The sequence below is a fragment of the Conger conger genome, chromosome 1 (genome assembly GCF_963514075.1).
Source record: "Conger conger chromosome 1, fConCon1.1, whole genome shotgun sequence".
Taxonomy (NCBI): domain Eukaryota; kingdom Metazoa; phylum Chordata; class Actinopteri; order Anguilliformes; family Congridae; genus Conger; species Conger conger.
The window spans coordinates 80,747,320-80,761,833 of NC_083760.1; the positions used below are offsets into that span (position 1 = coordinate 80,747,320).

General features: G+C 44.8%; 2 protein-coding genes across 2 annotated transcripts in view; both read left to right on the forward strand.

The window, feature by feature from the left end:
• The first annotated feature begins 204 nt into the window (after positions 1–204).
• cd79a (CD79a molecule, immunoglobulin-associated alpha) lies at positions 205–4,132 on the forward strand. Its single transcript, XM_061256102.1, has 5 exons — positions 205–314; positions 1,516–1,875; positions 2,955–3,070; positions 3,231–3,290; positions 3,717–4,132. The coding sequence occupies exons 1-5, from the start codon at positions 272–274 to the stop codon at positions 3,831–3,833; spliced, it is 696 nt and encodes a 231-aa protein (XP_061112086.1). The 5' UTR covers positions 205–271; the 3' UTR covers positions 3,834–4,132.
• A 1,712-nt stretch (positions 4,133–5,844) lies between these two features.
• Positions 5,845–14,514, forward strand: part of lipeb (lipase, hormone-sensitive b) — a 33,054-nt gene continuing 24,384 nt past the window's right edge. Inside the window, 1 exon segment of the mRNA XM_061253071.1 lies at positions 5,845–5,955. Coding sequence (XP_061109055.1) covers positions 5,865–5,955 — 91 coding nt within the window. The 5' untranslated portion in view covers positions 5,845–5,864.

The window sequence follows — 14,514 nt, forward strand, 5'->3', positions numbered from 1 at the left end:
GTCATTCATGCGCATCGCCTGTTGCTGTACATGCACTGGGTGTGGCCTTCAAAATAAAAGCATGCAAGTGACCTGCAAAATAAACTAGGATCGACCTCTGGGGAGTTTGGTCCAATTTGGGGGGGGGGGGGGGGGGGCTAGTCATATGCAAACGAAGGGAGGAGCAATAAGAGCGTATAAGGAGAAGAGCGGGGAAGAAAAGATGCGGAAAACAGCGTCTGCTTCCTGTCACTTCTGCCACTGCAGGAGTAAACAAACTACATGAGCAAATATGATCATAAGAAGCATCCTCCTTCTTCTTCTATGGTGCACTGGTGAGTGAAGGGCATTTTGGCATCGCAGAATACATTTGTAGCAGTAGTTTGTGAAACAGTATTTAGGTAATGTGATGAATGATTAAAAAAAAAGAAAAACAGGACAGCTGCTCAACATCTCATTGAACAATTTGCTGCAGTTAAGTGAAAATGTAAATTGTAGTCTACCAACAGACACGAATAGCCATGTTGTCAAAGAGTCAAAAGATGCTTTAAAAATGTTTAGGAACATATATAATGTGTAACTATGAAGAGCTTTCACGATGTTCACTGTGTTAACATCTGTGTTCTGCTTCACTGAAGCCCATCTCCTCTCAGAACAGATACCAGCCAACAGCTCTTCCTCTTCCTACTTATACACTCACCGAGCACTTTATTAGGAACATTTTTACTTTATTACACCTTATATATGCGATTATCTAATCATCCAATTGTGTGGCAGCAGTGCAATGCGTACATACAGGTCAGGAGCTTCAATTAATCGACAAGCAGAATGGGTAACTGACAAGTGACTTTGACCATGGAATAATTGTTCATGGCAGAAAGGGTGGTGATCTCCTGGGATTTTCACGCACACTAGTCTCTAGAGTTTGCAAAGAATGGTGCAAAAAACTAAAGAAAATCCAGTGAAACAGAATATTAATTATTAATGAGAGACATCAGAGGAGAATGCCCAGACTGGTCAAAGGTGACAGTAACAGAAATAACCACACATTACAACAGTGGTATGCAGAAGAGCATCTCTGAACACACAATGCATTATAACTCTAAGAGGTAAGGCTACAGCAGTATAAGTGTAATAAATACCTAATAAAGTGCTCACTGAGTGTAGGTTTCATAAGGAGTATTTTATGCTGTCTTCATATCTGAACCCATTTTGTTCTTTAACTGTTGTAGCAGCACGTTCATTATCTTCTCTTGCACATTATATTATGTTAATTCTGTTGTGATTAAAAAAGCGCTTTTGTAATGCATGAGGAGAATCTCAATCTTCACAGATTCCTGGGCTCGGTCAGGCAGTGACACTTCAGTTTAGTGTCCTGTGAAAACATGATATTACTGTGGAACTGACAGACCCTGTCTTAAGGATTTAATGTTCATATCCTAAACTTTGTAAAACAGGGAATTTTGATGAGATCAGATTAACTTTTAGGACTGTATCTTGTTCATACTGCCTTGCACTGAAATTCTTTTTCCAAAGATATCACACATGGAAACCTGGATGCAGTTCAGCTCAACCTGGACCAACCTTTGGTGCAGCAAAAGATCAACGAAATTGCAAAACTGCAATGCTGTTTTATGGTCAAGTTTGAGTTGGAGCCCATCTGGGTCGTTACCACGCGTAACGGCAGCTGCCGCTCCCACTTCATAACAAAGCCAGTCGGCCTTAACGACAGGGTGAAGAGAAGCAAAGGCAACGCAACGACGGAGGGGCTAACGTGTCACATGCTGGAGTTTGGAAAGGTGTACGTGAGTGACATGGGGCTGTACCAGTGCCTTCTCAACCACACCCAACTGCAATGCCCCGCCTTCACCCACGGAACATACCTGCAAGTCTACAGTAAGTAGAGCTGGGGGAGTCATGCCAGATTCCTGACCACTGCTATGGGCAACAGACGTTACATTTACATTTTACATTTTTTGTCTTTTGGCAGACGCTTTTAATCCAAAGCAATTTACAAGTGCATAGGTTCTTCCACAAGTTAAAGCATCACATCCATAAGTAGTAAAATACACATGAAGTGTTGTTCTAAACATACAGTCATCAAGTGCAAATTATTATTTTTTTTTATTTTTTTATTTTTTTTGGGGGGGGGGGGGGGGTTAGACAAGAGGGATAGGGATATCAGAAAGGGGGGCAGGGGAAATCAGGAGGGAGGACTAAGGTACAGTTTGAAAAGGTGTGTTTTTAGTCTCTGTCGAAATAGGGGGAGGGATTCTGCTGTCCTGACAGTGGTAGGCAAGACATTCCACCACTGAGGAACCAGAACGGAAAACAGGCGCGAACGTGCAGCTCGACCACCAGGGTGCTCATAGAGAGAGGAACAGACCGCTTCAACCTGAAACACTTTTCATATCGCTCCACAAAAACAAGTGCCATGTTGCGTCCCAATACTAAAAAAAAGTCATCCTTTCTTCCGATTGTCTTCTCTCTCTTACCCCCCCCCCCATCCCCTACTGAGAAAAGGAGGATGCAAGTATTGGGACATGCCCCCAAATTTGTAAATCAAGACAAATGGTTGGTATTTATATAGCGCTTTTATCCAAAGCGCTGTACAATTGATGCTTCTCATTCACCCATTCATACACACACTCACACACCAACGGCGATTGGCTGCCATGCTAGGCACCGACCAGCTCGTCAGGAGCATTTAGGGGTTAGGTGTTTTGCTCAGGGACACTTCGACACAGCCTGGGTGGGGGATTGAACCGGCAACCCTCCGACTGCCAGACAACTGCTCTTACTGCCTGAGCCATGTTGCCCCCCTTACAACTGGTGCAAAAAACTGGTAGCTCCACCATCAACTTGTCTCCGACCTTACTCCAATACTCCTGTTAGCCATGCCAGGAGTGGTCTGGGATCCAGGAGGTTAGCAAAATGGCCGCCATTGGGCCTCTAAACTAGACTTCCTTCCTCAGAGCCCATGCGCAGGTTCCTGAACATCGGCGAGTCAACCAAGAACAGCATCCTCCTGTCAGAGGCCATTCTGCTCCTCCTGTGTGTGCTAGTGCCCGGAATACCGCTTCTGTTCAAGGTGAGGACAGAGCACCACCTCCATCACTGCAGAGAAATATGCCATCCCCCTATAGCACAGGAACCATGACCCTGCCTCCTGCTACTGCGTTTGACATGTAACGGGGCTTTGCTGCTGGGGTGGGTGGCCTCTCTTGACTTCCTCTCATCCTCCTTTTCAGAAAAAGAAACTCCATCAGCATGGAAAAAAGAATAAGGGAGAGGAAGAGAACATTTATGAGGTGCATATTTTTCTCTCTCTCACTCTTACTCACACACACATACACATATGCTTGCCATGTGCCCAGTACATTGCCATCCATTCCCATGAAAGGCAATTATAAATCATATTTATCAATATATTTTACTTAAACTCTCTTTTTTGAGATATGAATTAGTGCTACAATCTTTGCGTAAGGTGTACCTTCAATTACATACTATTTAATCACTTATGTTGTTATTTCCACCAGCTTTGTAGTTATTATCTGCAGCCTTGCTGTCGACTTTGTGGCTAACTTTTTCTTTTTCATTTGGTGCTGTTCCCCATAAGGCTATTGTTGGGTGTATTATAACCACTATAAATAATGCACTATAAATATGAATAAAAAAATCTTCTCATTGTCACCACTGGCCGTTGTGTCTCCACACCTTCCCATGTCCATCTGTAGGGGCTGAACCTGGAGGACTTGGACTCCACGTACCACCAGATCCAGCGCTCCCAAGTGCACTCCCCCTACCAGGATGTGGACACACTGGCCCAAGACATTCAGTTGGAGAAGCCCTAGAGGGAGTTAGAGATGTTCGAGGGAAGATGACCAGTCAGAGGTGCACAGTCTGGCTCCGAAACATTTTGTAGCATTCATGTAACTCAGAGAGAAAGAGAAATGAATAGTTCGCTTTTTATCGCTAATTATCTTGAGCAGAAAAAATGGTTTGTTGCCGATTTCATACAGATTTTATGAGCTAGATTTGCTGCCGAAGCCCCCTGCTAAGACTCCTGTTTGGCAAATGTAATTCAATAATTGTATCATTTAGAAATGCTGTGACTGTGATTTTGTACCAATAAAGTTGTTTCAACAGAAAATACTTGATTTAAGGGTGGGGGGAATGTGTTCCAACATTCAAGGGTTATTGGTGGTTCCACTGTTGTGTATTTCTGGCCTTAAAAAATCTAAAAGGAAGAAGTGAGAATTCAACTGCCTTCTTGCATTGTCTTGGGGCCCCAAACAATATTTTATAGTGATTGGCTGTTTTTTTTGCTAAATAATGTCTATATATACACTCAATGAGCACTTTATTAGGAACATTTCTACTTTATTACACCTACTTATTCACGCGATTAACTAATCAGCCAATTGTGTGGCAGCAGTGCAATGCACACAATCATGTAGATACAGGTCAGGAGCTTCAGTTGATGTTCACATCAATCATCAGAATGGGGGAAAAATGTCATCTAAGTGACTTTGACCGTGGAATGATTGTTTTGAGTGGTTTGAGTATTTTTTGAGTATTTTCACGCACACTCGTCTCTAGAATTTGCAAAGAACAGTGCAAAAAACAAAACCGGAGTACCCGGAGGAAACCCACGCGAATACGGGGAGAACATGCAAACTCCACACAGAGAGGCCCCAGCCGACCGGGATTCGAACCCAGGACCTTCTTGCTGTGAGGCGGCAGTGCTACCCAGCCCATTATTATTATTATTATTATCCATCCATCCATCCATTATCTGAACCCGCTTATCCTGAACAGGGTCGCAGGGGGGCTGGAGCCTATCCCAGCATACATTGGGCGAAAGGCAGGAATACACCCTGGATGGGTCGCCAGTCCATCACAGGGCACACACACCATTCACTCACACACTCATACACTCATACCTATGGGCAATTTAGACTCTCCAATCAGCCTAACATGCATGTCTTTGGACTGTGGGAGGAAACCGGAGTACCCGGAGGAAACCCACGCAGACACGGGGAGAACATGCAAACTCCGCACAGAGAGGCCCCGGCCGACGGGGATTCGAACCCAGGACCTCCTTGCTGTGAGGCGGCAGTGCTACCCACTGCACCATCCGTGCCGCCAATTATTATTATTATTATTATTATTATTATTATTATTATTATTATTATTATTATTATTATTATTATTATTATTTGTAGTCGTAGTAGTAGAACAAGTAGCGATGGTAATAGAACTCGTCCTAGGTAAGCAGTGTTTTGATAGTTAACTTTGGTCACTTTTGCTCTGTTTGTTTGTTTCTTGTTTAAAAAAAAAAAAAAAAAAAAATTGGCCCTCGTCCTTATCTTTGTTGTAGAGGTAGCAGTTCAAATTGTACTTCCCTCTACGGTCTTTCAGCGAACTTATCCCTGGTTATGGATATGCACTTTGTTGTACGTCGCTCTGGATAAGAGCGTCTGCCAAATGCCAATAATGTAATGTAATGTAATGTGAGCACGGAAAACGAATGGTTTCTTTGATAAAGTGATTAATGATCATCTTAATAATGAATTAACAGTTAAAGAGCACAATTTTTTCCACTTTCAGGCAAAACATTTTTTTTATCAGATGTCCTTAACGACAGCTATCATCGCACCCAAACAACAAAATGCTCTTGGACTTGGTGCTAACTAGCAGGTAGATTCATAAACATCACATTGAAGCTGAAAGGCGGAGCAACCAGGGAACGCAGGGAAAGATTACATAATTGTGATAGGCTTAAATAATATGTAGCGGGCGTTGATTGGCTAAATGTAGAAGTTAGGGATGGAGTTGCCTTTGTAGGTGTGGCAAAGGAGGGAGGATCAAACCGGGTAAAGATGGCGTCAGGGAAGAAAGCGGGCAGTGAAAGTGGTGAAACTGCTGTCAATGGGAGACGGTCAATAAAGCACAAAGACGGCGGCTCTGCAGGTACACTTTCACTGTTTACCATAGTAACCTGACTAGTTGTTTATTGATCTACTAACTTAGTAGTTACACAACGCCATAGAGTAGTCGAGCCGCAAGCATCTGATCGGAGAAAGGGTGCAATGGGATAATGGGGGAAGCTTAGCCAACTTACCTGAGACTGAGAGATGTTCGCTTGTTATGGTAACAGTTGTCGCATAACGCTACCTTTTCCCATTTCCACTTTTTTTGTTTTTTGTATGTCATTGAGCTGCTTAATTTCGTCAAGTTTTGTAGCTAGGTCAAGTTAGCGAACAAGTTAACCTCAAGATAAGTTTCGTAATCGTGTGAGCAAGATAGTGCGTTTCCTTGCATTTTTGCTCGGCACTTGGTTGGCACCTCGGATAACGTTAACGGTAACTACTTAAACGAATGTTTTCTTATCCAGCGCCATTATCATGTTTATTACACCACATCAGCACCACGGAACGCAATTTTGCTGCTGAAGCATCTAAATTAATATTGCAATATCGTTGATTTACTTAGTTACCTAGCTAACTCATTTGTTTAGCCAATTAGCTAGCCGGCTAAGGATTTGTTTATCTCTCCGAATGAGTGTTCGTTACCTATTAGCTACCTAATTACACGAACATTATCCAACCGTTATCTAGCTAGACGCATCAGCTAACGTTACTCCTGGCTTTCCAGAAAAAATGATTGAACTATGGCTAGCGTTAACCTTAGTGCTGGAGTAGCAGTTGCTGTATTAGCCATGTAGCTACTATCATTTCATCTGGTTAGCTAAGTGTCCTGACCTAAACAACTGAGAGAAGATGCTCAACTGAGGTTATGTCGATGAACAAGACTGTGGTAACGATGGATACTTTACCGTTGCGTCGACAGGTTAGCAGGATAATTAATCCTCTGAAGGAATATAATGTGCAATTTGTGGTCAGAAACTTAATGGTATCTACCCTAGCTAGCTACATACCTTAACGCCTTGAAAGACCTCGAAAGCTCTTAAAAGCTGATGGTCAGGACCGAAAGACCTTACAATCTGATGGTCAGGACCATGGCAGTTTAAAAACGTGCCACTGGTTTCCTGAACATGCATATGTGTTCCTAACATACTGATGTTTCCCACTATGCAGAAAATATAAGATAATGGACGGGGCGACAATAACGTTAGGATCGAACTTAACGTTATTTAAAATGTATATACTCAAATTAGGTTTTGAAACCGCCTGTAGCTGGCTGATCAGTGAGATCAGGTCTATACTCAACATGGTTTGACCTGCTCAAGTTATGTTTTGAAACAGCTGGTAGCTGGCATTTCAAGCTGGTCACAGCTGGATTTTATTAGTATTCATGGAAGTTCAGTATATCGTACGTGTATCATACTTGGCGTGTACGTGTTTTCGACATGTTGCTGCTAGAACTCCGATAGCTGGCAGGTGTATCTGTATTGGCGCTGCTTTCGCATTCTTGCGAAACATTGTTTGCAGTTATGTTTCCATGTTGTTTAAATTAACTATATTAACGACATACGAAGATTATTGTGTTTGTGTGTGTGTGTGTGTGTGTGTGTGTGTGTGTGTGTGTGTGTGTGTGTTGTCCTCTTTAAAGCCAAAGTAACTTAATAGTTATATGAAGCATCTGATTGCATTTCGGTAATGTCCGCTACCAAATATGGTTTTTGTTCATGTTCATGTCCTTTATAGGGAGGAACACGTACTTGGAGCTTATTTCCTGCCTTTAGCGTCCTTTTAGGAAGGCGCTGTCATCCATTATGATGTGAACGTGTACTGATGACATTTATGTATTAAGGTGTGAACATAATTCAGCACTAAACAGTGAACATCTGCCTGGTACTATTTTTTTGCTTTTTATTCTTGAATTTTTGGTATTCATTTTAAATGTAGCCCTCATTTTTCAAGTCGTATTGAACTGACTGTTGACTACATTTCTAAATGTGAACTATTCAAGAGGACTGTCCAGCTTTGGAAAGTCAAATTAATCTACTCTAGATTCGGGTAAATTCGACTTCATATTTTGAATTCAGTGAATTGCATTTGTTTTTCTGTGGCAAAGGCTCTCAGGCAGATTTTATAGCACTGTGAGAATTCTCAGTAAATATGGAGTGTTGCACCTTAGCAAAGAATGCACTGATTCATTTATTTTCATATTCCCTCTCACCCCTGAGGTTGTCTGTGCGATCAAATTAATTTGTCACAACCCAGTTACAATTGTGCCCCTTCAAGTCTTTGAGTTCCAATATATGCAGTGATCTTTTCATGCTGAAACTTGTCTCCATGTTGCTCAATAATGATTCCTGCAGTACAAGGAAACTTCTCCCATGACTAGATTCAGAGGTTAGATGCAGTAGATATGGGGGGGGGGATCTGTTCCTGGATATCTACCATCCTCCAGGCTTTCACTCCAACCGTAATTTGCCAACCATTTACCATTTAATTTACCACACCTGGTTCTACTCATTAGCAGCTCAATGAGATCTCTAGCTGTTGAATGGGGTGTGCTTTGTTTGGGCTGGAGTGAAACCATACAGGAACAGGGGTGGGGGGGGCCCTGCTGTAGATACTGAAGAGGTGAAAAGCACACAGTACTTGCCTTGAAATACGGAAAGAGATGGGCTAAGCCTTACAGTCCCCTTTCGTTACAGCCACAGATGAAATGATATTATTATTTCAAATGGAAAAGAGCTACTCGCACGCACGCGCACACACACACACACACACACGCACAGACACACTGCTGACTGCCTGCCTGCGGGTCTCAGGCGGTATCATCATTCACACTTGGCTTATGTACTCTGATGACTCTAATGGATTGGTTGCTTTTCAGCAGTTGTGTTATCTGTGATCTCTTATCTTCAGAATAATACGTTTCGAAAAGCTGCCTCCCAAGGGGAGATTCTTGTGTTAATGTAGCTCTGATGGAGCTGATAGCTGGGCACATGTGCATGCGTACACACACACACACACACACACACACAGCATGACAGTAACACACACACAAACACACACACACACATGCACACACACTAATACACACACTCGCACACTAGTACGCATGCACGCTAATACATACACAGGCACACACCGTAATACACACATTCTCTCTCACTCACACACATACACACACACACACACACACTAATGCTTACAGTTCATGCATGCACACGAACACTCACACAGTCACATGCACATACACACAAATTCTGACGTGCACACACACTCACGTCCGCACGCACAGTAATACACACACACACTAAAACACGCACTCACAAGCTTGCACACGCACAGACACACTCACACACTCACACAGTCACATGCTCTTGCACACTCTCTCTCTCTGCAGTCTGTTGGCAGGCGAGGCAGCATGGTATTCTGTGTTTGGGGTTGTGTTTGTGTGCCTTTGTCTTCGGGACGGGAACAGCCAATTGGGGTGAAGGTTGCTACAGTGGACCGGCCAACCTGGCCAAGAGTGCTGACACGGGCAGCGTCGCTGGGCAGAACTGAACAGAACAGAGAGGGCTGGCTCTGGAGGTCAGCACAGACTGCTGGGTAAACACAGGCACAGTATGGAGTCAATTTAGCATTCAGTTTCTGCATTGCACATTGTTTTATACGTTGAATACACTTTAACCTGCATCCACTTGACGTGCACCACTGCACACACAGCAGTTTAGAGTCCTTCCAGACCCTGTAGTCACTTGCCTATGCACTAGTGCCATCACAAGATGCATAATTGTATCATTGTAGGCTATACAGGCCAGAGGCACGTCAGCATCTATGCAGATAGATAGCAATAGTTGATCAGTTATAACAGAGGAGCAGTTAACCTCAGGAGGAGGAGTCAGATAAACGACAACATATTTAATTAACCCTGTTTCCTTCGCCTCTCAGGTACTTCTGCTTTTTGGTGTATTTTGGGTGGGTTTCTACAGTTGGTGACCTCATCCATGTCAGTCCTCTGTGGGGACTACTTTACATACTAACTTTATCATACGTCCGTGAACGTTTGTTTGAGTGTGTGTTTGTGTGAGTGTTTAATGTATGTAAGTGTGTGTTTTGAGTGTCTTTACTATACGCAAGTCTGTTTGAGTGTGTTTATTGTATGTCAGTGTATGTTCATGAGTGTGTGTGCGTGCGTTTCTGTGAGTGTGTTTATTGTATGTCAGTGTATGTTCATGAGTGTGTTTGCTGTGTGTGTGTTTCTGTGAGTGTGTTTATTGTATGTCAGTGTATTTTCGTGAGTGTTTGCTGTGTGTGCATTTCTGTGAGTGTTTATTGTGAGTGTTTAATGTATGTCAGTGTATGTTCATGTGTGTTTGCTGTGTGTGTGTTTCTGTGAGTGTGTTTATTGTATGTCAGTGTATGTTTGCTGTGTGTGTGCATTTCTGTGAGTGTGTTTATTGTATGTCAGTGTATGTTCATGAGTGTGTTTGCTGTGTGTGCGTGCGTTTCTGTGAGTGTGTTTATTGTATGTCAGTGTATGTTCATGAGTGTGTTTGCTGTGTGTGTGTTTCTGTGAGTGTGTTTATTGTATGTCAGTGTATTTTCGTGAGTGTGTTTGCTGTGTGTGCATTTCTGTGAGTGTTTATTGTGAGTGTTTAATGTATGTCAGTGTATGTTCATGTGTGTTTGCTGTGCGTGTGTTTCTGTGAGTGTGTTTATTGTATGTCAGTGTATGTTTGTGAGTGTTTGCTGTGTGTGTGTTTCTGTGAGTGTGTTTATTGTATGTCAGTGTATGTTTGTGAGTGTGTTTGCTGTGTGTGTGCGTTTCTGAGAGTGTGTCTATTGTATGTCAGTGTATGATTTTGAGAGTGTGTGTTTACTCTGTGAGCATGTTTATGTGCCTGTTTGTGCTGGTTGCAGGAGCAGAGGGAGTGCTGGTATGTGGGTGAAAATGACATCAGAGGAAAAGAAGGGGGTGGGCAGCAGACAGAACCAGGGCAAAGGGATGCTCTGTGCTCCAATCTGAAAGAGAGAGAGGGAGAGAGAATTGTTTGTTTTGGTTAAGAGTTGGAAAGTATCTTGGAGGAAGAGACTGTTCAGTTACAGTCTCTCTCTCCTCCCGCACTCTCATTTGGTGACCACAGTTGTTGAGGAAGAGAACAGGGAAGAGGACCCATCCATGATTTCATATTCTGGTAAAAATATATTGCACATTGTTTTGTATTGTTATTTTAAAACACGCATTGTCTTTCAGAAGTACAAATGCTATGTTTATTCCACGTTATGACCAAAATATACACACGTTCTGTTAGCTGCTAACTGTCCCTTCTGGCTTAATTCGTGTCTGACTCATGTCTGTGAGTGTGCTCGTAGCCTGTTGTCTGTAGTTGTCAGTGTGGCTGAGCTGTCAGTAGCTGGGCTCTTGTGTTGTAGCTGTCATATGGAGCGAGAGCTCTTGGATTTACGTGACTCTCCTGTGTGTTTTAAGCAGGGGTGACTCCGGAGCTTGGACCGCGAGAGACACAGACGTTGTGTTTCTGGGGGGTTCTTGGAGGGTGACTTGGGTCTGGCGTTGCTCTGGGGGGGTTGAAAGTGAGCTGCAGTGTAAATATTATGCGAGTCTGATAAGTGCGTGCGTCGCGGCTTGTGTTGTGGGCTGCAGGTGCTGTGTACTCGTGTTGTTTGTGCTGCTCAGTATTGCTGCAACAGGCTCTTTCCCCGCAGGTGGCCCAGAGCTTAATTGTTGCAAAAGAAAGGCTTTTCTGAGCCTCCCTCCCTGCTCCGGTGTGCCGTGTAACGGGGTGGCACCCTAATCGGGCTTAGCTGGGAGGGCGACACTGGTCCAGTAGACCCTCTCTCTTAATGACACGCGCACACACAGACACACACAAACGTATACTCACTCACACGCATGTGTTTTGTGTCCAGTTGCCTGCAGGACGTCTCCCCAGTTTGTGTGCTGCTGACCCTGCTTTGTGTGTGTGGGGGTGGGGGGGGGGGTGTGTAAGTGTGTCCCCTAAAGAGAGGCAGGCCCAGGACAGAACCAAGCCTGTCTGTGTCTCCCAGTGTGCGTCTCCCAGCGTAGGGTGATGTGAGGAGACCAGTGCTGAGCTATGCTCTGCCCTCCTCTCTCCTTCTCTCTCCCCTCCTAACCCTGCTCTCTCTCCCCTCCTAACCCTGCTCTCTCTCTCACCCTGCTCTCCCTCCCTCCCTCCCTCCCTCCCTCCCTTCTTCTCAGTGAGGATTAAAGAGTGAAATGTAAAGCCTCTTACATTTGACCTTATTCCACAGCACAGTCACAGGCCTTATGCAGCATCATGGTAGTGACATGCACCCAGACATGTACACACACACACACACACACACACACACACACGCACGCGCACACTCACACAGACATGCATACAGACATGCATACAGACACACACCAGACTCGCACACATATACACACACACACACACTCACACACACACACACTCACACACACACACACACGCACGCGCACACGCACACTCACACAGACATGCATACTCGCAGACATGCATTCAAACACACATACACACAGACATGTGTAGAGACACATACTCCCACAGACATGCTTACAGACACACATACTCACACAGACATGCATACAGACACACACACACACACACACACACACAGACATGCAAACAAATACACACCAGACGCACACACATATGCACACACACACACACTCACACGCTCACACACACACACACACACACACACACACACTCACACATGCACAGTGACAAGCGTGCTCACACACACTCACATACTTTTTATTTAATCGAGAACTTCCTGGGCTGAGTTCTCGATGAATTTCAGTTAGGATTTAGAGGGCCACTCAGAGGGGATGCCACACTAGAGTCACCAATCTAATCTCTTCACTCAGAGCCCCGATTGGAGAGAATTACCCATGTGACAGTGTCCGTTCCCTTCTGTGAGCCTGCAGCCCTCAGAACAGGGACGCACAGACACTGGCACCGCCTCGCACCCCTGTCTCCCTCTAACTATAGACACTGGACCCGTGACTGGGGGAGAGAGAGAAACAGAGGGAGGTAAGGACACCGCGTGAAGGGAGAGAAACGGAGGGAGAGGAACAGAGGGAGGGGGAGAGAAACGGAGGGAGGTAAGGACACCGCGTGAAGGGAGATAAACGGAGGGAGAGGGGGAGAGAAACAGGAGAGGGGGAGAGAAACGGAGGGAGAGGAACAGAGGGAGGGGGAGAGAAACAGAGGGAGGTAAGGACACAGCGTGAAGAGAGAAACAGGGAGAGGAATGGAGGGAGAGAAACAGGGAGAGAAATGGAGGGAGAGGGGGAGAGAAACAGGGAGAGAAATGGAGGGAGAGGGGAGAGAAACAGGGAGAGAAATGGAGGGAGAGGGGGAGAGAAACAGGGAGAGAAATGGAGGGAGAGGGGGAGTGGAATGGAGGGAGAGGGGGAGTGGAACGGAGGGAGAGGGGGAGTGGAACGGAGGGAGAGGGGGAGACGAATGGAATGGAGGGAGAGGGAGAGAAATGGAGGGAGAGGGAGAGGAACGGAGGGAGTTAAGGATGCAGCGTGAAGGGTGCAGAGGGAAGAGTGGGTTGGGTTGGAGAGAAAAGAGGGAGTGGAAGAATCGGGACTCTGGGGGAGAGGTGGGGATGTAGGGGAAAGGGACGGGGGGAGGTTTTTTGGGTGGAGAAAGGGCAGCAAATCAACAGTGATTACAAAACAAGACAAGCACAGCATACCGTATCAAAAGCTTATTCTTATATTCATTTAATCTAACATTTAAAGTGTAAAGACATGAGAACTGGTGTTTGTAGTTTGTTTACCTACCTATCAACACTTCTCATAACCTATAGTGAAACTATCATGATCTTCTCATAGTTTTACTGGATTAGGCAGTAGGAATGCCTCTTGTGTTGAGGTTTCAAGGACAGGGTATTCGACTTGTTTTATAGCGTATCGCTTACTAGTGAAACGGGAACAGCCAGTTTGTTGCTTCCACTCATAGTTTGGTTGCAGGAACACTGCATGTCTGGGTTTGGCAGTCTCGTGGCTCCACCTGTGGGCTTATTAATGTTGTTAACTCAACTTCTTGATTATTTCATTTACTCCGTGTCTGTAAAATACAGTATGTATCACATACAACTTACACACTTAACTATTGGGGGCCCAAGGCGACATTATGGTTTGTGATTGCAGATAGACTGAGCCCTAAGTGACATCGAGTTAGCAGGTTTAGCAGGTTTGTGATTGCAGATAGACTGAGCCCTAGGTGACATCGAGTTAGCAGGTTTAGCAGGTTTGTGATTGCAGATAGACTGAGCCCTAGGTGACATCGAGTTAGCAGGTTTAGCAGGTTTGCGATTACAGATAGATGCAGTCCAAGGCTTTGATTTGTGGACTGTGATGTGTTTCTGTGACGTAGAGGAACTTGCCCTGAGCGTGCCGGGACTCCACTCTGCGAAGCGGGTACGCCCCCCTCCCCTCCGTTGATTGGTGGACAGCTCGGGGACAGTCTTGTGGGACTCGTTGGGTGATCCGTCCCAGGTGACGCCCGGCGCCCTGCACCTGTGTGGGGCGGCCTGTAGC